The sequence below is a fragment of the Budorcas taxicolor genome, chromosome 13, assembly GCF_023091745.1.
Source record: "Budorcas taxicolor isolate Tak-1 chromosome 13, Takin1.1, whole genome shotgun sequence".
Taxonomy (NCBI): domain Eukaryota; kingdom Metazoa; phylum Chordata; class Mammalia; order Artiodactyla; family Bovidae; genus Budorcas; species Budorcas taxicolor.
Window position 1 is genome coordinate 67,326,591 of NC_068922.1, and position 24,675 is coordinate 67,351,265.

Genomic DNA, 24,675 nt, shown 5'->3' on the forward strand with positions numbered 1-24,675 from the left:
GTCTGGTCATGTCATGAATTCCAGGATTTTGCACTAACTGTGTTTTGGCTTTTTTTTTTTTAATTTAAAGCTTAAGCTTATTTTTATACAGATTTAGTGTTTGATTTGTATGCATTCTGCATGTAGTGTTTTTCAAATGTATTATTGCTGGATACCTTATTCAGGACTAAAAATGGCTCATGGGAAGTTGCATAAAGATTTATGCTTGACTCTGCATTCTGTTAAATCTATTACTATAAAATAATTTAAACATTCCATGTAGAGTGATAAAAGATTTCAGAGTGACTTTCACTACACAATGAAATCTTTTCCTAAAAACACGAGCAACTTTCGAAGGGCTTCTGTTTCAGTGACAACAAATGACCATGATAATCTTTCTTACCAATCCAATTTTCTGATTTATCAACCTCAAGTTAGCTGCTGTCTGTGGTTGTTAAAATTCATTCTCATTTTGCTTGGTTGAGCAATTTTTGGTGTGTGTTTTGGAGTTGGGTGGGTGGTGGGAATGCTCTCTCTTCCTCCCTACCCATTCTGTCCTTACCTTGTCCTCTCCCTGAAGTATACACCCTGGCATGGGATTACCCATTCAGTTATGATGTCTGTCTGGGGTAATGTGTAAATTGCAGCACCTTTTTTTCTTATTGTTTAAGCATCACTTTTATCGGGAGAGGAAAAAACAGAATAAGTAATAGAAAAGCCAAATTCTGTGTTATATATCTGTATGTGTGTGAATACAGATATATATAAATGTACTCTGCTAATCAAAAATTCAGTTGAAAAATGCTTCTTGTTGAATCTGTTAACTGACAGTACCACTATAAACTAATTGTTACCCCTTTTCAAAGAAGATTTCAGAGAGCCCTTTATAAAAAAAAAAAAAAAAAAAGCATTTGCCAAACAAAAGCATTATTGGATTCTATTCAAGTAGCTATTTAATGACACCAACATTTGATCTTTGTGTCCAGGGTCCCATGAGCCTTTTTGCATATCAATAAATATAATAAAACCCTCCTTTTTTCTCCCCAGCCATTACAACACAAGCTAGCATGGAGTTTCGACGGAAAGGGTCACAAATGTCCACAGACACCATGGTTTCCAATCCTATGTTTGATGCAAGTGAATTTCCCGATAACTATGAAGCAGGAAGAGCTGAGGCTTGTGGGACACTGTGTAGGATTTTTTGTAGCAAGAAGACTGGAGAAGAGATTCTGCCAGCTTATTTATCCAGGTCTTAGAATTTTTTTGTTTATTTTTCCATTTGTATAGTTGTGATAGTGAAAGTCTATTGTAGCATGGCTTGGTAGGCTGAATTGATAAGTAAATGTTGGTTTTAAATACCTGCAAATGCATGTAAGTAATTGAAAGTTTTGCTTGAATTCCTTTTTACCTACCATACTAGATTTCATGAGGACGCCCAATACATCTCTTTTATTTTAGAAGTATTTATTCCAACTTATTGACATGTAATAATTATAGAGAGATTTGGAAGGGCCACACTCAATTTTTGATACATTTTTTTTTGCCACAGTATTAGACGCTATAGGTGATCCAAAAATGTTCGCTGTCAATCCTGCCTCTAAGGAGCTAAGTTTCTCAAGCAGAGCCATGTGCATAGTAATACCAGTCCAGCAGCAATAGGAAGTTGGCAGGAGAGAGACACAGGTAAAATGCTGTAGGCATTCAGAGGAGGCAGCAGCATGCCCTTGCTCTGGGGCTTCAAGAAAGAGTGCAGAGAGTTGGGTGATCGTGCTGGACTTGCTAGATGGCTAGTTACTTAGACTGGGTTAGCAAGTTGAATGGGGTCATTCTATCCTAATCTGTACCTTCAGCCAGTCTTTTTGAATGTCTCTGCCATCCATTCAGTTGCTTATGCCAGAAACTTGCCGTCATTTTAGGCTTCTCTTCTCTCCCTCTGTATCTTTAGGTGGTCAGCCAACTCTTGTCTTTCTTCTACTTAACTCTCTTTCTAATCTCTCCACCCTGTCCCCACTATGACACTTCAGGTGTCACTTTTTCCCTAGATTAACTGGTAATGGTCTCCTATTTTTCTTGACTCTCTTTTGCCTTCCTCAACTGATCTTTCACACAGCTGCTGAAGTGATATTAGAAAGAACATTCAGGTGTCTGTGTACATACTAGATTCTCAGGAGAGGAGATTAAACTGACTCAGAAAAAGTAGAGAATATAGGTAGAAACAGAATGGTACATGCAGGGAACTAATCAGGAGTTAATAAGCTGTTGACTTTAATGGAAACCCCTCTTAATGTGACTTAAGCAACAGTTTGAGAAACTCATGCTATTTAATATCTTCTAAGATCAGGACATGCAGCAGGGTCTCACAAAGGGCAGAAACCAGGGGCTAGAAAGTATTCAGGGACCAAAACACCTTTCTTCCTTTCTGTTTCTCTGTCGTCATGGCCTTCTAGAGCTGCCTCATTCTTCTGTTATCTGCATAGCAATTTCTTACATTGTAGTGTACTTCTGAGTTCCAAATTTCCATGGCCTTTGCCTTAGTGACACAAAGGCCAATTATTATTCTGAATCCCAATTTCAGATTTCTGGGAAAGAGGATCTGATTAATCAGCTGTCTGCCTCTGGTCTAATCAGCTACAGCTGTGTAGGTGGTTCATACTACATACAGGCACCCCTTGTGGGGACAGATTTCTTAGGAGGGAGACTATGGGTTGGGGTGGTACTCCAAACAGTGTCAGTAGCAGTAAGGGAGAAGGCTGTGACCGTGAGCCTTCCATCTGGCCCATAAGATCAAATGGGTTGTAGTGTGACCAACCAAAGAACAGATGTGTGAGGGGGCCAAGGATGGGCTTAGTGTTGAAGCTGTTGAATTTGAGGTGCCTGTGGGTTATTTACCAACAGATATTTATGAAGTTCCTTCTTTGTGCCAGACACGGTGCACAGGGAGTTCTAGAGTCAGACACGTGCTGTCCTCAGGTCTCCAGTGTGCTTTTGGCTAATGGATATGGAGCTAGAGACTAATTTGATTATGTTTGCTGGCTTGTGTATTATTTAACCAGACTAACAGCTTAGAGAACCAAGGTTGTCAGCCTGGGGAACACTAGTATTATGAGGCATGTGGAATAAGATTTTGTTAAAGGAACTAGCCATAGACATGAGAGAAGAATAAGAGAAGAAGGGAGTACTCAAAAGGTTGAATGCTTTCAAAAGGCATTGTAAATTAAGAGTTAGACATGTCTTTTGGATTCAGCAATTGAGAGGCCACTGGTTATTTGTTATAACATGTTTTTAGTTGAGTTCCAGAAAGAGAAGGTAGATTGAAATGCGTTGAGCAGTAAACAGGAGGTGAGGAGTTTTGTGGAGAAAATGCTTTATATAGTTGGAGAGTATACCTATATAGTGTCTCTTGAGTGATAGAAGTTTGAATGCTTAGTTCTTTGGGGGTTAGGGGAGGATGTTGAAAGTAAGGTACACTTTAAGTACATTTCTAAAAGGATTCTTACTCAGGGTGACCTTCATGTTGTTCATAAAGGGTCAAATGAGGTTTCTTTCTTTCATCGTGCCCCCAAAATAGTAGGGAAGTGGGAAAAGACACAACACACTTTTTTTTCCAGGAATTTTGGAATACTGCAAAATTTTACTGACATGAAATTTAATTTGGTCATTCCTCCAGTTTATTGATAATTACTGCGGCCTTTTGTTTTTAGTTCATTTGCAGGCACCTGTAACTTTGAGTTGCAAGGCTTAATTAACACTGCAAGAAAGTGTAATAGACATGAATCTTTTTTTTCTTTTAAGAAATTATAACTTGGTTCTTAGTGTATTTGATTCTGAATTGTTCTAACGTTCATTAATGCCTTTTAAAAGATAGAAGTAGTGAAGATTGGAAATAGAATTTAAGATGACTATGTAGAAAATATTAGTGATAATGAAAACGGTTGACCAGCAGTTTGTTTAAAATTTTTTTCTTGCTTTCCTAGATTTTACATGCTTTTAATTCAAGGTTTGCAGATAAATGATTATGTGTGCCATCCTGTCTTGGCCAGCGTTATTCTAAACTCCCCTCCTTTGTTCTGCTGTGACTTGAAAGGGATTGATGTTGTGGTTCCTTACTTTATTTCAGCTCTTGAAACCATTTTGCCTGACAGGTAAGCTTTCATCCTGTACTAGTATGTCAGTTGTTGGTTTTGGCCTGGTCTATTTTGGTGCTTCCTCCCCGGTTTCCCAGTTTCTCCTGTGCAGTGGTCTTCGTAATCCAAGGGCTCTCAGGCCACATTAAATGAGAGTAGAGTGTCTAGACCCACCTTGTCCCTGAACTCCTGCAGTTCTGATCTGTCCATGGGTGTATTGAATCCTTTCTTGCCTGGTCTAGAGGGATAAGAGTAGCCCCAGCCCATGGGTCTTTTGTAGCATAGGCCTGATATTTGAAATCAATCCATCAGATTCTAGTTTAATTCCCTAACAGTTTAACAATGCAATTCTCTCTCTCAAACACACAGAAATTACAGAATATAAACTCAGTGGAAAGTAGTTTCTGCATTCTCTGTAAAACCAAACCCAGTACTTGTATTGTGAAAAATTAGCGTAATATATATATATATGGCAATAGCTAAAAACATACTTCAGTTCAGAAATACTAATAGCTTTTGGGTTTTTTTTGCAGAGAACTCTCAAAATTCAAAAGCTATGTAAACCCAACAGAACTAAGACGATCTTCCATTAATATCCTGCTTTCTTTGTTGCCCCTCCCACATCACTTTGGCACAGTCAAATCTGAGGTAAGATTTTATTAAAGTTTTTTGTATTATTTATGTTTTGTGTGCTAATTCAAGTCAATATATATTTTTAAGATGGAACAGGAACTTTCTTAAAAATTTCAGATTATTTCAGGTGAATCAGCAAAGTTGATTTGCGAAGGTATTTCTTCTGTCACTCAGCCGTTCTACTATTTCACGTGGGGAGAGGCTAGTGTGTCTGATCCCCTATGTTGTGTAAGTTAGTGATAGACTTTAGCACGGTGGCTACCATCAGTCAGACCGAAAGCCCTGCTCGTTGGACTGATCCTCTCTTTGTCCACTGTAGCAGTTCCTACAGGACTGTAGTGTGCCGCAGCAGGTGATATTAAATGTTATTTGTTTCTTCCGCAGGTAGTCCTGGAAGGAAAGTTTAGTAATGATGACAGCTCTTCTTATGATAAACCAATAACTTTTTTGTCACTGAAGCTGAGACTTGTGAATATACTAATAGGTGCCTTGCAAACGGAAACGGACCCCAACAACACTCAAATGATACTAGGTTTGTGTTCACACATTTTTTTCTGTAAGTGGAAACCCAGATACTGTTGTTGATCTCAGGCATCTTGAGGCAGGGGGTCAGTGATAGGAACCTAAGCGAAGTACAGCCCTACTTAATTCTTAATCAGAGGCAGAATTGTTTGCTCTTAAACTTGAAAAAAGTTTGAAGAGGTGAGATGAGGGAAGGAACGCATCAGTTGTCTTGGTAGGTCATGTTGGATTAGTTTTTTGTGTGTTCTTTATTTTTCTCTTCCCCGCTTGCCCTTCCTCTCTGCTTGCATCCCCCTTTTCTCCCCTTTCCTCTCTGCCATCATTACTTTTACTTCTGCCTTTTCCTCTTGCCCGTTAGTGCATGCAAGGCTGTTTGGAGTTGGGTGTAATTGTGGAAGTCATGACAGAACCTGCCAAGAGGAGACTGAGGAGTAACTGTTTCTGCCTCCTCCCTTTTCCCTTATTGTTTCCTACTGGTTTTCTAATCATACTGTTGTGAATGACTTTTCGTCATTATCGCCACTTCTGTATTTTAAACCCTTATCACCTCTCAACTTGGTTACTGCAGCTGTCTCTTACTGTACTTTTTTGGTTTTTAATCAAATCTAAGGGCATGGTCCTAAGTACAGGTACTCTGAGGAGAAAGAAGCAAATTGCACAGCTTTTATCCTTGAGCAAGTCTCATTGCAGAGATTGAAACACCTCAGAATACTCAGATAACAGCAGAAGGCAGTGCTGATAGCATGTCATGTTGGATGTCTTTAGTGTTGAGAGAGAATAAACTGAAAGAGCAAGGAAACTTCATAGGGGAAAGTGGAAATTAGATTGGATCTTAAAGGGCAGGATTTGAATAGGTACCATTGAGGTTAGGATTTCATTTCAGGAGGGGAAACAGCAAGGCCGGAGAATTTGTGGTGACAGTAGTGGTCAGAGTGGGTGCCCCGTAATTATAGTGTGTTATGCAGCAAGAAGGGAGAATAAATAGAAGAGTAAATCCTTTCATTTTGGAAAGGAGTTTAATGAACAGAGGTTAAAGCTCAATATGAGAGAGGCTCCAAGTTGTAGTTTTTTAGATTGTTTAAAACACATATCACTTGAAATCAGATAGTTTCTACAGTTGATGGAGTACTTAGTTCTGCTTTATCCTTGTTCTGTAGAAGCTCCCCTTGTATGTTCCAAGGAAGAGCCAATTGTCACTCTTGCATAGTTTGGCAAAACTGTTACTGTTCTCTCTATCCCTAGTGCACGGGAGCACTCCCCCACTGGGACGAGGAGTGCACGGTTCACCATCTTGTTTCTTTACTAGTTTCTAGGGCTGTGAGTTCCTTGGTGATAAATACATGCGGCTTGCCTTCAGAATATGCAGCTGTGGGCAAGCCCTAAAAGCATTCTTACAAAGCAGTTAGTTCGTCAGAAGGATACAGCTGTGGATTTTCACTTTGTTATCTTATACTGAAAAGAGCAGAATCTGGTTTTTAAAATGTTCCATAATATTTTTCTTAGTTTATATTACCCTTGAAATTGAGATGTTTACATCTAGTCTTTTACACCAATTTAAAAATTGGTCATGTTTTTATACAAAACAAAGTTTGACATTCAGATTTATTTTAGAAAAATGTCATTTTAAAATTTGGGGGGCAGATCAGAATTAGGTCATTTTTGAAGAGTTTCTTTTTTGACCAACTGATGGATTTATCAGTAATCTGATAGAATTTCCAGGAATATTCTGCTAAAATCATATCCTTATCTTTGCTGTTAATTGAGATATTTTGTCCATTTTCATATTCTTGTCATGTATTTAAATGTATTTTTTTGTTGTTTCAGGGGCAATGTTAAATATTGTTCAAGATTCAGCACTTTTAGAAGCCATTGGTTGCCAAATGGAGATGGTAAGAAGCATACAATATGTAATTAGTCAGAGAATATCAACTTCTGTTTTTATGTGAATTATATTCCAAAATGTCTGTCCTTGTGTTCTTAAAGGCATTTGTAGATTCAGCTCATTGATTCAGTGGGTCCTTTTAAAAATATTATCTGTTGTGAGGTTTCTTACCTTTCACTGTCTCATTAGGTCCCTGAGAGATTCTGCGGGAGAGAAATTCCAGCTAAACAGTGTCTTTACTCCTGGACAGTGTTTACCTAAAGCTTTTATATCTTTTGCTGTGTTGGTGAATTGTCTTGAATAATCTAGAAAAATTCCCTTATTCTCTGATTCCATGTATCTGTAGTAGATGTAGTGTTTGCTGTAAACACCATCTAGTTTATCCTTTTTGATCTCAGCTGCTCTTTCTGTCCCTCTAGACCAAAGTTTGAAGGTTTTCCCAAAGCACCAGTGCCTCTAAATCAGAAATACTTTCCAGAGACTCCAGTGCTCCCTGCTTCTGTCTTCAAGATGTGTGATGCCTCTACCTGGAATAGAGGCAGGCAGTTGGTAGGCAGGGAATTAACCGAGTATACTGGGGTGAGATGAGTGGATGTAGGATGGGTGATCAAATTATTATTAAGGAAATTATGTTCACGTCCCAGTAGGTGGCTAATAACAGTCACCTTACACGGATAAGATGAAATGTGTTTGTAGGGGAGATGAGGGAAGTCTTCAGCAGATACCTTCATTAGCTCCTGTACATATGAGTTGATCTTTATCTATCTGTACTAATATATGCTGTATATACTAATCATATATTTATTGTTTGTGTATTTTATGTAACATTGGAAAGTACTGTTATTCATTTATTTGTGTTTTGTTTTTTAAGATGTATTCCTATTCTGAAGTTTTTTGGAAGGCACTAGGGTATTTTTTTACAGACCCAGAACCATTAACTATTGAAGTCTAGTGAAGGTGGAAATAGTCTGATCCTTTTAAACAGCAGCAAAGATGATTCCAGAATGGGCAGCCTCTAATCATCAGACGCTTGATACCACCAGTAAATGGTGTTTATGTAAAAACACAACAGTTTTAATCCTGTTGATATAAAAACACCACAACAGTTTTAATCCTTTGTCAATTTTTATCTATGTATCAGTTTGTGCTATTTAGCTGGCATATTCCATTTTACCTGCATGGCTTTTAGTGATTGGCTTCTGTCCATATTTGCATATTTGATTCGTTTGTTTTTTTTTTTTTGTCTAGGGTGGTGGAGAAAATAACTTGAAGAGTCATAGTCGCACAAATAGTGGTGTTAGTTCAGCGAGTGGTGGAAGCACAGAACCCACAACTCCTGACAGTGAAAGACCTGCTCAAGCTCTCCTGAGAGATTATGGTAAGCCATGTTTAGTTTAGTTTATTTTTTTTAAATCTAAAGTTATAGAATAACTTTCAATGCCCAGATATATAAAACAAGCAGAGAAATTTTAAACTAGATTTTCATGTTCATAATTTTTGTGTACTTAATATAACAGAGAAGCTATTAGTCTAAAACATTATGAAAAGGAAAACAGATCTTTTAAATTTAGCTCTACAGTTTTTAGTAGTTAGATTTTGGATAGTTTCTTAGATTTTATAAGTGATTTATAGGAAGCATTTCTGAGTTCTATACCAGGTGCTAGTAATTCAGAATCAAATAGGATTTAGGCACTGCCTCAGAGTCTAATGGCAGAATCAGTCAGTGTTTCAGTTTTTGCAGTGTAATGAGGATGGTTTATGCATTAGATGGCAACCCAAAGGAGAGTCTGCCTTTGTGTTTGAAGCCTGTGTACCCTACTATGTCTGGTTAGATTCTTCAGTCACAAAGAGTAAGGAAGCATTTGCAAGTAGAGCATCCTATTCAATAATGTCCTTTACCATGGCCAGTTGCTTTCTGGATTTTGTTGAGTTTATGGGTGCCTTTATGTTTTTATGCATAAATACTAATGGTGTATTGAATCTAAGATTATTAATCCAACTAGATTGGAATGAAATCTAACTTCTTAGATGGAGTTTAATGTTTTAATCATTTGGAGAGTTTATAAGCCCGGGAGTCCAGGCATGTTTCAGTGATTTAAGTTTGCTATAAGTATCCTTCAGCTTGTCAGATACATAAGGTCATTATGTGGTTATTTAACACATTTAAATATTGCATTTATGAAGAAGTTATTTAAATCGTTATTTTATTCATTATGCTTGTATTTAAATATAGGTGAAAATTTGTTTATTTTTCTTGCTTCTAAAATGTTTTTAAACTAAAGAAATTTTTGCATTATTATATGTGTTCTAATATAAATGTTTGAAGTGGTTATTGTTTGTTTCAGTATTTTGAACTGGTGTTAATGAGTTCTGCTTGTAATGTCATAAAATAGTTTTTACTAAGAAATCCAGATTTGTGTTAGTGTCGCATGAATGTCTCTCTTTAATGATCATTCCTTTTTCTGTTGTCACTGCCCTCTTTCTGATAGGATCGACAGGTATAATGTCCCTAAAGCTTCCTTTATAAATTCAATTTAGTTTGTCCTAATTTATTATTAACTGAGTAGTAATTACTTTTAAATATAGAATTGGAGGCTACATAAAAACACAGTTACTTGATTATTTAATTTTTTAAGAGTATTAAAGTTGTCTCAGAGAATTAAATGTTAAAGTTTGCTTGAAAAAGCATTGCATGTGACTTTTGATGATATGAACCCTGAAAATAATTTCAGCAGATGCTTTAGGATAATTCCCAGCATCTGAAGAGATTCTAAAATTTGAATTCCTTCCTCTATAAAATTCCAAGGAAATAATTGATAGCCTTTTGATTGTTTCGTTGTTTTGTTTTTTAATGTAACTCTGTGAGTTAATTTGGAAATGTTGAGATTTATACTGTTAGAGAATGATATTGAAGCTTTCAAATCCCAGTGGATGTCTGTGTGAGAGTACCTGAGCTGGGAGCTAGAAGCTGCTCTGGTCCAGTGTGTGCACCCTGCGCACCATTGTTCAGTCAGGCTCAGCTGCTCAGGCCAGTGGGGCGGGGAGCGTAGCACTGTGTGGGTGCCCGTCATGCTCACTGTGGCTGCTGTGGTCTGTGCCTGGTGGAATGCTGTGCTTCTCGTTACTAATGCTTAGTTGTTTTCCCTCCCTGTGGGATGTGGCATTGGGGTTATATCCTAGCTCTTAATACAGATTCAGCTGCTGGGCTCCTGATTCGCAGCATTCATCTTGTCACCCAAAGACTCAATTCTCAGTGGCGGCAAGACATGAGCATATCACTGGCAGCTCTGGAGCTCCTCTCTGGACTGGCAAAGGTGAGATGACAATCCCTTTATTTTAGCCCAGCAGCCTTGGAGTATGGCTCTTTTTTCTGTATCTCCTGACCCCCTTCATGTGTGTGTTGCAGTCTTGATTACACTCATCACAGTTGATACCCAAAATGTGCAAAAATGAGCCTCCAAGTGAGATTTTACAAAATGATCTTTACTTTTTTGTTTAATAGGGTCAAAGGGTGTGAATGATACTTTTGCTGTTAGATGATAGGAAACATTTCAGTACTTGCTCTTTATTTGCACATAATGATAGAACACTGGTTGATTTTGTGTTTATTCATAATACCCTTAAATTTTCAGCATGACATTTTGTGCCGTTATAAGATCAGCAATCATCTAATTTTAACGAATAAATACAGATTTGGCAATGAAAGAAAAACTTATCCTAAAATACACCATTTGGGCCTACCTGTGACTCTTCCATCTTCCATTATCAGAGTTAAATGAAAGTTGGCTGTACTTTCAGATTTCTTTCCCAACTGTTTATCTGTTTTGTGGAACCTTAGAGTTGGGTGTCCATTTGCATTTCTCTCTCTCTTTTTTTTTTAATTAAAGTGAAATTCACATAAAATTAACCTTTTGATGTGAACAGTGCAGCGCCTATTAGTGCTCTCACAGTGTTGTGCAACCACCCCCTCTTGCTGGTTCCAAAGCATTTGCCACCCCCAGAGAACCCTGTGCCCATGAAGCAGTTGTTTCCTGATCTCCCTTTCCCCTTATCTCTGACAACCACCAGTCTGCGTCCTGTCTCTGTGGATTTACTTACTCTGATACTTCATAGAAATTAAATCATATAACCTGTGACCATTTGTATGTGGCTTTCTTCACTTAATATGCTCTTGAGGTTCATTTATGTTGTAGGAAAATGTCTCAATCTCATTCCATTTGTGGCTAAATGATATTCCATCATATTTATGTACCAGTTTGTCTATCCATTCCTCTGTAGCACATTTGAGCTGTTTCTACCTTTTGACTCTTGTGAGTAGTAGTGCTGCTGTGAGCATACATGTACATGTGTTTATCTGAATGCCAATTTTCAGTTATTCTGGTTATATAACTAGGAGGGGAATTGCTGGGTCATATGGTAATTATATTTAACTTTTTGAGAAGCTGCCAAACTGTTGTCCTCAGCAACTGAATCACTTTACATTTCTACCAGTGATGTAGGAGGGTTCCAGTTTCTCTGAATCTTCACTAGCATATAAGTATTTTCATAACTGTAAAATAGGCAGGATTATCTTGTGTGTAACACCTGGTGATGTGAGGATGAAGTGAAATGAAGTATGTAGAACACTTTGTAAACACAAAGGTGATATACACACATAAAGTGATGATGTCTGAGATGGTGAACTTTAAGCCCTCATTTTATAGATGAGGGGACAGGTGAGCAGAGGCTGTGACTTACCTGAGTCATGAAAGGCAAAATAGACAAGAAAACCTGAGGTGTTCTCACTACCACTTAGAGCTTACCTTTACCTCGAAGATTCTCAAGCATAGATGTAATGGCCATATTTTTGTGAGGAGCAGTTACTGATGTAGGAGGTAAGAACAACCATTTGTGTGATGTGCAGGACCACATGGTCTCTGAGAGCAAGATACTGTTGACTGTGACCTTCAGTATCCTTGCAGTAGTAAGGAATAATTAACCCTAAATGGAGTGCTGTCTAGACCTAACAAATCATAAAGGGCTAACACTACCTGATTTTATGACTTGCTATAAAGCTATGGTAATCAAAACAGTCTGGTATTGGAATAGGTTAGACAGCTGGATCAGTAGATAGAGCGGGGAGTCCAGAAATAGATCTGCGTGTGTTTGGACATTTGATTTTTGACAGAGGTTCCATGATAATTCAAAGGAGAAAGGATAGTCTTTTCATCCAGTGGTGCTAGAACAATCAGATATTCGTGTACAAAAAAAGAGAGAGAAAGGACTGTTAAATGGTGTAACCATTTTAGAAAACAATCCCCTGGAGAAGGGAAAGGCTACCCACTCCAGTATTCTGGCCTAGAGAATTCTATGGGGGCTTAAAAAATGTGTCCATGGGGTCACAAAGAGTTGGACACAATTGAGAGACTTCGACTCACACTTCACAGGTCCATAAAAAACTAAACATACACCTATCATATGATCTAATCAGTCCACTCCGAGGAAGTAAGAGAGCATATACTCTTACAAAGTCTTATACATAGCAGCTTTATTTGTAATACTCAAGAGCTGGAAAAAATCCAAATGTCTAACAGTTGACTGGATAAATTAATTATGGTATAATCCATATAATTATGGTATAATCCATATAATCCAGTAGTAAAAAGGAATGAAAAATTGATATACACAAGACTGTGGATAAATCTCAAAACAATTCTGTTGAGTAAAAGAAGCCAGACTTTCCCCCCACCCCAAATAGTACAGTACTCTGTGATTTTATTTATATAAAACTATAGAAAATGCAAGTTAACCTATAGTGACAAAAAACAAATCAACAGTAACCTAGGGAGGGGACAAAAAGGAGTAGGGGGAAGTTTTTTTTTTCTGGGGAAGTGTTATAAAGGTGCATGAGATTGAGGGGTAATGAATATGTCTACCATCTTGATTGTGGTAATAGCTTACAGGTGTATACTTAGTCCAAAATTTATCAAATTGTACACGTTAAATATGTGTAGTTTACTATATGTTAATTATACCTCTGGACAGCTGCATAGAACTTTGTAGCCCATAGAGCATCATTACAGGGTGGGTTAGGGGGCTTAAAATGTGTACATGTTCCATTGCCAGCTCTTCTTGTGGTCTCTGGCAGTGATGAGTAGTTGTACCCCAGCAGTTGAGGTTTTAGAGCATGAAAAGGGATGCTAAAATAAAATTTTACTGTTTTAGGGTTTGAAAAATGCCCTCTCTTTTTATAGAGTGTATATGATAGTACATCTGAAATATATTCTCAGAAAGGCTGGGCCTCAGTGTAGAGGCTTTGAAATTGGTACCGTGGTTCCTGGCTAACTGTGTTCACCAAACGAATATGCTCAGGTGAAGGTGATGGTTGACTCTGGAGACCGGAAGCGAGCCATCAGTTCTGTGTGCAGCTACATTGTGTACCAGTGTAGTCGGCCAGCTCCTCTTCACTCCCGGGACCTGCACTCCATGATAGTGGCCGCTTTTCAGTGTCTCTGTGTCTGGCTGACAGAGCACCCCGACATGCTTGATGAAAAGGTTAGTTTACTAGGTATTAAAACAGAAAATAGGAACAAAAATGTACATTGGGAAAATATCTTTATCTTATCTAAAAGAGAATATCTAAATTTAAATCCATATTGCATACTTTAAGCTGAATATAACTTGTTATATTTCAGGAGAACACTTATCCTATTGAGCATAACTGAAAAACTATCATCATGCTTATATAGTTGATCCTTGAATAACATAGGGTTGAACTGCTTGGGTCCACTTACATGCACATTTTTAAAAAACTGTAAATACTATTACATGATTTGTGATTGGTTGAACCTATACATGTGGAGCTGTGGATAGGGAGGAATTGCATATATGGAGGGCTGACTTTAATTTATATGTGGAACAGAAAAAAGAAAAAATAATTTACATGTGGGTTTTTTATTGTACTGGGGGTCGATGCCTCTAACTCCCATGTTGCTCAGGGGTCACCTGTATTTGATTGCAGATTAACCCGTAGAGAAATTCTTTGAAAGATGGAGCTTTGGATAATTTATCTGCAAACAATCAGGATTGTTTTTTCTTGAAAGGATGGTAGCCTTGAGATGGCCAGAAGGTACTTTGGTCACCTATCATCAGACCAGAAAGGGAACTTGATAACTAGGCTGCAAACCTAGAGAACACCTTGTTCGTAAAGGTTGTAGCTAAAAATTGCATTTCACACATGTTTCTTTCATCTTAAGTAAACACAGATTATCTAGGCTGCTTTCTCTTACCATTGTAATACTTTTCTTATGGGAAGACAATTATAAAAGAATGCATAGTGTAAATAAGAGAAGAGATATCAGGCTTATTGGAAAATTATACAGAGCTTTATATAGTTTATAAAAATAATACCATTGATTAAATCTTAGTCATTTGCATGATGACGTATAGGATTAGGATACCAGAAATTGTTTTAAAAGTGTCCAGGTTTAGCTGAATTACAGTTATATCTCTTTCAGTTATCTTTCACAATTTATAGTCCATGGTAATTTTATAAGAATGGTGACTGATAAAATTGAAGTGAATTTATCTAGATCTCTTAATACTCAAATTTAGATCTTTAAAGAAAAATTGGGGGGGCAGCAAGTTTATTTATTAAATTATTATGAAGTTGATATGTACCTACCAAAGAAAATGAGACATTAGAGTCTCACCACCAAAACACAACCAATATTGACACTTGGATATATTTCCTTGTCTTCTCATAAGATAGATGTATTATCAAAACTAATCTGCTTTTCCTTTTTCTAGGATTGCCTTAAGGAAGTGCTGGAAATTGTGGAACTGGGTATTTCAGGAAGCAAGTCCAAGAACAGTGAGCAAGAGGTCAAGTACAAAGGTGATAAGGAGCCAAACCCTGCCTCTATGAGAGTAAAGGATGCTGCTGAAGCCACCCTAACATGGTATGAAAGTGATGTCACAGGGATTGTGTCTAGGAGTTAGACGGGATTGGATGTGATACTGTGTTGTTTCATCTACTCCCCAATTGTTCAACATTAAGTGACATAACCTGATTTAGGATACTTTTTCTCTAGAAATAAAATGGAAAAGAAACTGTCTTGTTCTTTTGGACCAAAGAAACCAGGATTGAGGCTAAAAGTTTGGGTCCTTGTTTTTCTATGCTGGCTGACAGTAATTCAAGTCATATCATATTAGAGCTAGAAAGGATCTTGGAGAGCCTTACCCACACCCTCACTCTGATGGCTAAGTCCAGAGACTTTGATCACACCATTACCTCTTCTGCTTTCCAGCTTAGTGGTTTTTATTCTGTGCTACACCGTTTATATTACATATTATAGGTTCATTCAGCCAAAACTATAAACATCCTCTTACAAACTAGTAATAGAATTGTAAAAATAAATCAGATTTAGTTTCCACACCCAGAGAGCTTCTAGTCCAATAGGGAGGAATAAGATATGAACACAAATATCTATAATATTAGCTGGAGAATAAATGCTCCAAGAGAAGGGGTACATATGGAGTGCAGGTGTGTTGGAAAAAGGGAGTGAATACTTTCAGATTCAGGGAAGTCAGATTCCTGAGGAAAATCACATTGACCTGACTCTCAGAGAATGGATAGTTTGAGCTGTAAGTCAGATTGCAGGGGTGGTTATGGCAACAAGAGAAAATTCCTATTTCAAGCATTTTGGTAATGAAGGGACGGAGACAGGTTGGTATCTTGAAAAAGTAGCAGAGAGAGTTGAAAGTTTATGTTTGGCCGGTTATTTAGCAGAATAGAAAGAGGGAAGAAAGGCAGTTTATTGACTGAAAGAGACAGATGGAGAAGATTGGGTAGAATTGGTACAGCTGGGAAGAAGTGGCTTATGAAAGGGTAAGTGTGGATGAGGATCCAGAACAACATAAAAATCAGGGAGGAGGAATGTCAGGTCATATTGAGTTGGCTCATCTTGGTCTTCTTAGTAAAAGTGGTAAGACAGCTTGTGGGCTTCCCTGGTGGCTTAGCAGTAAAGAATCTGCTTGCAATGCAGGAGGCAGGGATTTGACCCCTGGGTCAGAAAGATCCCCTGGAGAAGGAAATGGCAAGCCACTGCAGTATTCTTGCCTTGGGGAATGCAATGAACAGAGTAGCCTGGCGGGCTACAGTCCATGGCATCACAGCAGAATCAGACACAACTCCCTGACTACAGAAGAAGACAGCCTGTAGAAGATTTGTATGCAAATGAGCCTTTTCCAAGAGAACTTGGGGCATGCACAATAAAGTTGGGTTTATTTCTGTTCGTCATGGGCTTAGGTTATTCAATAAAGTTTTAGAAGCATGCTTGCTTTAGTTCAGTCCTGCTCACTGTGCTAATGCTGGGCTAATGCGTGGTCTGGGGTGGACTTAAAAATGTTATTAAAAACTAAGATCTGATGGGTACCTTGGAGAATAAAAGAGATATGGAGAAAGGGGGAAGGATATTTCTCACTGGGACTCTGCATTATATAAAAATAAGTTTGCTCCATCCTAGCCTGTGGATGGGACATTCCGTTGAGAGTATGATTGACAGCGAGGATTGGATATAAGCCCGGAATGAGCAGAGTCTTGCTTGTCGTCCTCAACTTAGGCAGTAGTTGTCTAGGTGGCTCATCTCTGCTGGCAGCTCTACAAAATGCCTCATGTCTTAAAGAGGGCCCTAAAGAGTCATCATGAAACATCCAAAACCAATTTTCTCTGTTCCCACACAATTAGAGCTTTGTGTCAGTATCATGACTGTTTTCCAGCTATGCAAACTCAAAATTTTGACTCTTTCTGATTTATCTCTGTTTTATCTGTCATTCCCTATATGAAGTCAGTGACCAAGTCCAGTAGAATTTAATTTTGGAAGTATTTCCTCCATTCCCTGAGACCTGAGCATCCTAGTCCAGGCCCTTCTCACTTTCTGTCTAATTTCCCTGTTTGCCATCTCTTACTCTTTTCATTTTGCACTCTGTTACTGAACTCATCATCTTAGGTACTGTGCTTATTCTGTGTGAGTGATTGAAAACAGATTTCTGTTTATTGCCACATGCTGTGAAATTTTTGGTCTGGTGTTCAAGGCCCTCCTTGAGTCCCCACTCAAACTGTGATCTCCTAGCACAACCCTTCTGCCCCAGCTGGCTGGCCACTCGTGGCTGTGAACTGCACGTGTTCATATCTATCTGTCTGCTTTCCCTGCGTTTCAGGACTTCCCTCTCCTCTTAGCCTCATCCTCCACTGTTAGCTGCTCACGTCACATCTAGCTACCTCTGTGGAACTTTCTTTGATTATTCTGCTTTTCCACACCTCTGTGTTCATTCAGTCTGACCCTGCCACACTACATGAATTCTATGGTGTCAATGATCACACCTGGTTGTATTTGATACATGCTAGTCTTAGCTCCCTACCCTGGGTAGAGGCCCCATTTCCCTTTTTACACCCCTCATGGTGTAAGCACACAGGAGATAGTTACAGAATGTAGATCAGCTTGTTGTGGTTTTCCCCTTGCTGTAGAATATACATTAGGACTCTTGGAAGTCATTTCAGTAGCCCCTCTGCTTAGTGATTTTTAAGAGTTATTTACCAAGTTATTTAGCCTCTAATTTGGGGATACTTTAACCCCCCAAGTGCCCATTTCAACTGTTGAAAACTTGGTGTTTACATCTAGCTGAAATCTCTCCCGCTTTAACTTCTACCCATTTGTTCTGATTCAGACTTTCGATTGTAAAATCCTTTTTTTCCAAAGAGTGAGGATATCTGAAGACAATGCTTGTGTTTTGTTTGTTTTTTATTTTACATTTTGGCTGCATCCCCTGGTAGGTGGGATCTTAGTTCTTTGACCAGGAATAAAACCCACACCCCTACATTGGAAGGCAGAGTTTTAGCTTCTGGGCCACTGAAGGAATTCCAACAATGCTCATGTTCTTCCTCATTCATTTCTGCCAGTACCTTTAACTATTTTTCATATGACAGGGATTTAAAGTACTTTTTATCCTAGTCATTTTCCTTTCAGTGCCATTGGTTTGACTGTGTACCTCTTTAAAGGGTGATCACCTTTAAACTCTGTAGAATATTATATTTTCATTAAAATTGGGTTTTTGAGAAACCTAGTCAAGGCAAACCTTAGAGGCTTTTTTTTTTTTAACACATTTACATTTTGTCTTTCTCATCCTGAACATTTATTTTGGGGTGTTTGGATGTAATATATAGAATTTTACATTTAAACTTGAAATTTCTTTATGTAAGATTTACCTTATTATTTTTAATCTTTTAAGATTCTTTTGGATCCCAGCTCTTACTCTGGTAATATTAACTCTGCAGCTCAACTTTAGGCCAACTGTAGATTTAATGAGCCTGCCCTGTGTGTCCTAATTGGAAACTCTGATAAGAATATTGAACAGAAAAAGACTGACATAGCACGTGATAAAGAGATTTCCCTTCTGGTTCACAGGGATTTTTAAATCTTATCTATAAGTTTTTAATAATATACTGCCAAGTAAGCTGCATGTCTTGATTTCAAAGATACTTCTCTGCCTTTCCAGTCTAGTCATTATCGAGAAGAGAAAATGTAGTTAGGCTGGTGTGGTTTGATCTTAGTTACCTATTCCCTTCCCAGCATCCTATTTGATAACGTCTTAAAATCTTGCATGGAACATAAGCTTACATGGTCCATATGCTTGTGACAACCATCTCTGTTCCATATTAGAAAACCCATGTTTTTCCCATTACTGGTTTTCTGGAAATCCTTAGGCCTGAACTCATCATGAAATTCTCCTTGTCCTTGAAATTCTTAAATAGTCCTCGTCCTAGAAGGAGAAAAAATGGAGGGAAAGTATCTGTTGAGCAGTGTTGTCTTCTGTTATCAGAGAGATTTGGGTTCAAGCATTAGAATGAAAGAGAAGAGGAGAGGCTACTCAAGCTGAGAATTGCAATGATGTAAGTAGTGGTGGGGAATACTAATTTTCCAAATGAGTTGCTTTGGAAGGGTCTGATGATATTAGGACCACAAGATAAAATCTTTATGTTTTCTTAACAAGATTCTTTGTGTTTCAGTTTCTTAATTATGAAATGGAAATAATAATGGTACCTATTTCATAGGGTTGTTATAATAAATAAATAAAATGTTATGTGTCAAGTGCTTAGCTCTAGACTCTGGCACATAGTAAATGGTATTGTATAAGTTATTACTGTTCCTTGAAGACATGCAGGAATCTCTGTGGATGTAAACATTTTGGAATGTTTAGGCTTGATCAGTTGAATTCCAATTTAAAAAGCATTTTTTCTTATATAGTCTGATTTAATAATTACAGCAGTCCTGTAAGATGTAACTACTAGTGCATCAAGTTCCTGGTCTGTAAAATGAGGATAGCTGTTCATGGCCACACAGTGAGAAGGCAGCAGGTCTTGGTTTCTGGTCTTTTCAGTTCAGTTCAGTCGCTCAGTCGTATCCGACTCTTTGCGAGCCCATGAGTCGCAGCACGCCAGGCCTCCCTGTCCATACCATCTCCCAGAGTTCACTCAGACTCACGTGTATCGAGTCCGTGATGCCATCCAGCCATCTCATCCTCTGTCGTCCCCATCTCCTCCTGCCCCCAATCCCTCCCAGCATCAGAGTCTTTTCCAGTGAGTCAACTCTTCGCATGAGGTGGCCAAAGTGCTGGAGCTTCAGCTTTAGCATCATTCCTTCCAAAGAAATCCCAGGGTTGATCTCCTTCAGAATGGACTGGTTGGATCTCCTTGCAGTCCAAGGGACTCTCAAGAGTCTTCTCCAACACCACAGTTCAAACGCATCAATTCCTTGGCCCTCAGCCTTCTTCACAGTCCAACTCTCACATCCATACATGACCACTGGAAAAACCATAGCCTTGGCTAGGCGGACCTTAGTCGGCAAAGTAATGTCTCTGCTTTTGAATATACTATCTAGGTTGGTCATAACTTTCCTTCCAAGGAGTAAGCGTCTTGTAATTTCATGGCTGCAGTCACCATCTCCAGTGATTTTGGAGCCCAAAAAAATAAAGTCTGACACTGTTTCCCCGTCTATTTCCCATGAAGTGATGGGACCAGATGCCATGATCTTCCTTTTCTGAATGTTGAGCTTTAAGCCAACTTTTTCACTCTCCTCTTTCACTTTCATCAAGAGGCTTTTTAGCTCCTCTTCTCTTTCTGCCATAAGGGTGGTGTCACCTGCATATCTGAGGTTACTGATATTTCTCCCGGCAATCTTGATTCCAGCTTGTGTTTCTTCCAGTCCAGCGTTTCTCATGATGTACTCTACATATAAGTTAAATAAGCAGGGTGACAGTATACAGCCTTGACATACTCCTTTTCCTATTTGGAACCAGTCTGTTGTTCCATGTCCAGTTCTAACTGTTGCTTCCTGACCTGCATACAGGTTTCTCAAGAGGCAGGTCAGGTGGTCTGGTATTCCCATCTCTTTCAGAATTTTCCACAGTATATTGTAATCCACACAGTCAAAGGCTTTGGCATAGTCAATAAAGCAGAAATAGGATGTTTTTCTGGAACTCTCTTGCTTTTTCCATGATCCAGCGGATGTTGGCAATTTGATCTCTGGTTCCTCTGCCTTTTCTAAAACCAGCTTGAACATTAGGGAGTTCACGGTTCACGTATTGCTGAAGCCTGGCTTGGAGAATTTTGAGTATTACTTTACTAGCATGTGAGATTGCATCCAAGTACTGCATTTCAGACTCTTGTTGACCATGATAGCTACTCCATTTCTTCTGAGGGATTCCTGCCCACAGTAGTAGATGTAATGGTCATCTGAGTTAAATTCACCCATTCATTTTAGTTCGCTGATTCCTAGAATGTCAACGTTCACCCTTGCCATCTCTTGTTTGACCACTTCCAATTTGCCTTGATTCATGGACCTGACATTCTAGGTTCATATGCAATATTGCTCTTTACAGCATCGAATCTTGCTTCTGTCACCAGTCACATCCACAACTGGGTATTGTTTATGCTTTGGCTCCATCCCTTCATTCTTTCTGGAGTTATTTCTCCACTGATCTCCAGTAGCATATTGGGCACCTAATGACCTGGGGAGTTCCTCTTTTGGTATCCTATCATTTTGCCTTTTCCTACTGTTCATGGGGTTCTCAAGGCAAGAATACTGAAGTGGCTTGCCATTCCCTTCTCCAGTGGACCACATTCTGTCAGGCCTCTCCACCGTGACCCGCCCGTCTTGGGTTGCCCCGCAGGCATGGCTTGATTTTTAATGATCACTTATCTCTTTTGAGCCTGAATTTCCTCAGCTGGAAAGTTGAGGGGATTTGGCTGATCTTCAGATCCTTGTCTGGGTCTAGAATACTTTAGCTAGCATAGTCCTTAAACCTGGAGTGTGCATATTTTTAAAATATATCTTTAGGAGCTTCATGATTTGGAAGTATGATTGGTCAGGTTCCCTGGGGAGCAGGCTTTGAGAGAGAAATTTGCCTGTAAGAGGTTTATTGGAAAGTGCCGTTAGGATCAACCCTTACGGGGGAATGAGGGAAGTCGCACTGAGCAGAGGAAAGACCCAAACTGTGATGCATTTGCAGCAAAGAGCTTTGGAGCTGGGCTGGCCCTTCAGGAGTCTCTCATGTTGTGGGACTTTATACCCCTTATCCTCCGGCATCAACAGTTCATTGGACATGAGCTGTCCCAGGAGGAAGCTGTGGTCTTGAATCAAGTGGTTCTCATTGGCCTCTCCAGGACTCAGCTGACAATTAGGGCCAACGTGTCTCTGTATCTGGGGCAGTGGATCTTTTCAGTTTTGGAGAGGGAATCCGGACAGCACACCACAACATCCGCCACAGGGAGTAAATCTGACCCTCAAAGAGGAAGCATGGCTGTGGTCAGATAAATCTAGAGACAGATTGATGCATGGGGTAAAGTTGTGGTCTTGCTTTGGGATTTAACTCTTATCTTTTGCATTCTCTCTAGTATTATGCAGTTGCTTGGCGCATTTCCTTCACCCAGTGGTCCTGCCTCTCCTTGTAGTCTGGTGAATGAGACCACTTTGATCAAATACTCCAGACTGCCAACCATAAACAAACATAGTTTCCGGTACTTTGTCTTGGATAACAGTGTCATCCTGGCAATGCTGGAGCAACCTCTTGGAAATGAACAGAGTAAGTTTCAGCACTTCGAGCTTTTTCCATTGCTAAATCAACATGTCTATCAATATTAGCAGGCTGTCTCTGGGATCGGGGAAGGAAAGACAAATTTTAAGTAATTTTGCATTTGTCAAAAAAGGCTTCTAGCTGATGACCTAATAGCAACTGAAAAGCAGAGGGTCAAAAAGTAGAATATACATATGAAATAGAATCTTTTAGAGGCTCTCAATGTATATCTATTAGAAAAGAGCTCCATAGCTTTATAAAAAGTTTGTTTTGGTAGAATATTTTCTGTTGTTCCCTGTGTATGAACATCATTATTCCTCTTCCTTCCTTCTTGACCTTTGGATCCTGTACCTCTCCTATCCCACCTTCACTCCGCATTGTTCTTTTTCAGTTATGGTTGCCACCCAAACAGGCTGGAAATTGGAGGAGTCATCTTTACCTGCTCCTTCCTGTTACTCCCTTATATATTTGGTTTCCAAGTTTCTCTTCCCTTAGTGACTTTGGCGTCCTGTGTTCTCTGCATTCCTCCCAATACAACCAAATGCAGGACTTTTATTTCTAGATTATTGCAGTTGCTTCTTGCCTGATCTGATTGTCCCTCCTTCCAGTTCCAAAATTCATCACCCTTCCCTCCATCCAACTTGCTGCCAGCGGTGCCTCCATCCTCAAATGTAGATCTGATCATGCCCATGCCCTCCTGAAAATCCTTCATTGATTTTTCCATTGATGCAACATACACTGTTTTCTTCCCATCTTTCCCCCAGTTATAACCATCTCAAGGTGTATTACCCCTGCAGTATAGACTGCTCAAAGTACTTTTTTTTCTGATGGTAATTGGAATCAACAAATATGTAAAGGAAGCATGTTCTTAGAGAGATCTTTATTGCTGGGAAGGGGAAGGAAAGTGAAGATTACAGAATCTTTGGGCATACAGGAACCCAGGGAATCTACAGATGAAGAAAGTAGGGCTCAGAGAGGATATTTGACTTGTTCATGAAATAAAACTAGATGTTTCCCAGAAGTTCAGGGAAATAACCACCAGAGGTGTCCTTTATGTTGTGGTAAAATATAGTGATTTTAATAACAACTAGATGGGGCTTTTAATTGTTGCCCAATTCCAGGAGCACTGGTCCCAGGTCTTTCCTGCAGGCACCTCATCCTTCTCTACCTTAGACCTGGGATTGCTTGACTTTTTTCCTTGGCTCGTATCAATTATTCCTGGCTCCTCCTGCTTCCCACTCCCAAGCTACCTGCTGTACAAGTCTATAAAATACCAGTCTCCCCTGTTTCCTGGCCTGAGGGGTGTCAACCCTTTTCCAAATTTTTTAAGACTCCACTCCTCTCATTCTAAGTGATTTCATTGCATTGAAAGTCTACCAAAAATATAAACAATTGGGATTATTTATATGTACAAGGACATTTTAAAACAAAAGTGAGAGAAGTTTTAACAAGTTTGACTGCTAGACCAGAGGAAAAAGAAGGAAATAGGAAGAAGGATCTAGGTGCTTAGGAAGTCCATTCTGCATCCATTCCCCCTTGGGATGAAACAATGCCTGCCAGTGGTGGGCAGCAGTACACAAAGGCATGGGTGAATGTGACTTCAGCATCACACGCACCCAGCCTGTCTTTTGCATTTAGACCATCTGCAACACTGACAGTTAAGAGTATTTGCCAGGATAATGTTTCCAAAACATGTGTATGTGTACTGCTGGAGGTATGCGATATGATGTTATTTTATGTATTTTTAAATAGGTGTTTTAAAAACATATAATTAACACACCAGAGTTTCTGGTTTTCCTTTTAAGGATATAATTTCCTTTTGAAAAAACAGAAAAAGGGAAGAAAGAAGTTAATAGAAAGTAAGGTAATAGTCACAGCGGTACATGGATATGGCAGAATCCGCAGAGGTGGTTTAAGGAGAAAAGCTAGAGAAGCACTGTGCTAGGGCTGTGTTTATTAGAGGCTCTAAAATTGACAGCAGGTGTATTTTATATGTTGCCAGAAATAAAAACTTTTCCACCAACATTTTATTCTAGATGATTTTTTCCCCTCTGTCACTGTGCTCGTCCGGGGAATGTCTGGAAGACTTGCTTGGGCACAACAACTTTGCCTTTTACCCAGAGGAGCAAAAGCAAATCAGAAGGTATCCATCAGAAGTTACAGGGGAGTGGCTAGGAGTGAGTGCCTGTGTATGCGTTTGTGTGTGTTGTGATTTAAAGATTAAGTAATACTCCAACAAAAATAACAGAGAAAATAAGTATTTTTGATCCTAGCCAGGTTCTCAGTGAGTTCACATCAGAATCATCTTAGGAGGCTAGAATTCCAGGTCCACTGAAATACTCTTTAAACACATCTTCAAGGCAGGTGTAATTTCAGAACACTTTCTGGGGTGACTCTGACATCCACTTAAGATTAAGAAGTGTT

The 24,675-nt window shown here is 39.0% G+C and overlaps 1 protein-coding gene across 1 annotated transcript in view; it reads left to right on the forward strand.

Moving 5' to 3' along the window:
* RALGAPB (Ral GTPase activating protein non-catalytic subunit beta) overlaps nt 1-24,675 on the forward strand; it is a 74,183-nt gene that overhangs the window by 27,873 nt on the left and 21,635 nt on the right. Inside the window, exons 10-21 of the mRNA XM_052650819.1 lie at nt 1,027-1,228; nt 4,020-4,121; nt 4,637-4,751; nt 5,121-5,268; nt 7,083-7,147; nt 8,389-8,518; nt 9,630-9,638; nt 10,333-10,454; nt 13,492-13,674; nt 14,929-15,080; nt 22,073-22,260; nt 24,288-24,394. Of these exons, the coding sequence (XP_052506779.1) occupies nt 1,027-1,228; nt 4,020-4,121; nt 4,637-4,751; nt 5,121-5,268; nt 7,083-7,147; nt 8,389-8,518; nt 9,630-9,638; nt 10,333-10,454; nt 13,492-13,674; nt 14,929-15,080; nt 22,073-22,260; nt 24,288-24,394 (1,523 nt within the window). The remainder of the gene's footprint in view (nt 1-1,026; nt 1,229-4,019; nt 4,122-4,636; nt 4,752-5,120; nt 5,269-7,082; nt 7,148-8,388; nt 8,519-9,629; nt 9,639-10,332; nt 10,455-13,491; nt 13,675-14,928; nt 15,081-22,072; nt 22,261-24,287; nt 24,395-24,675) is intronic.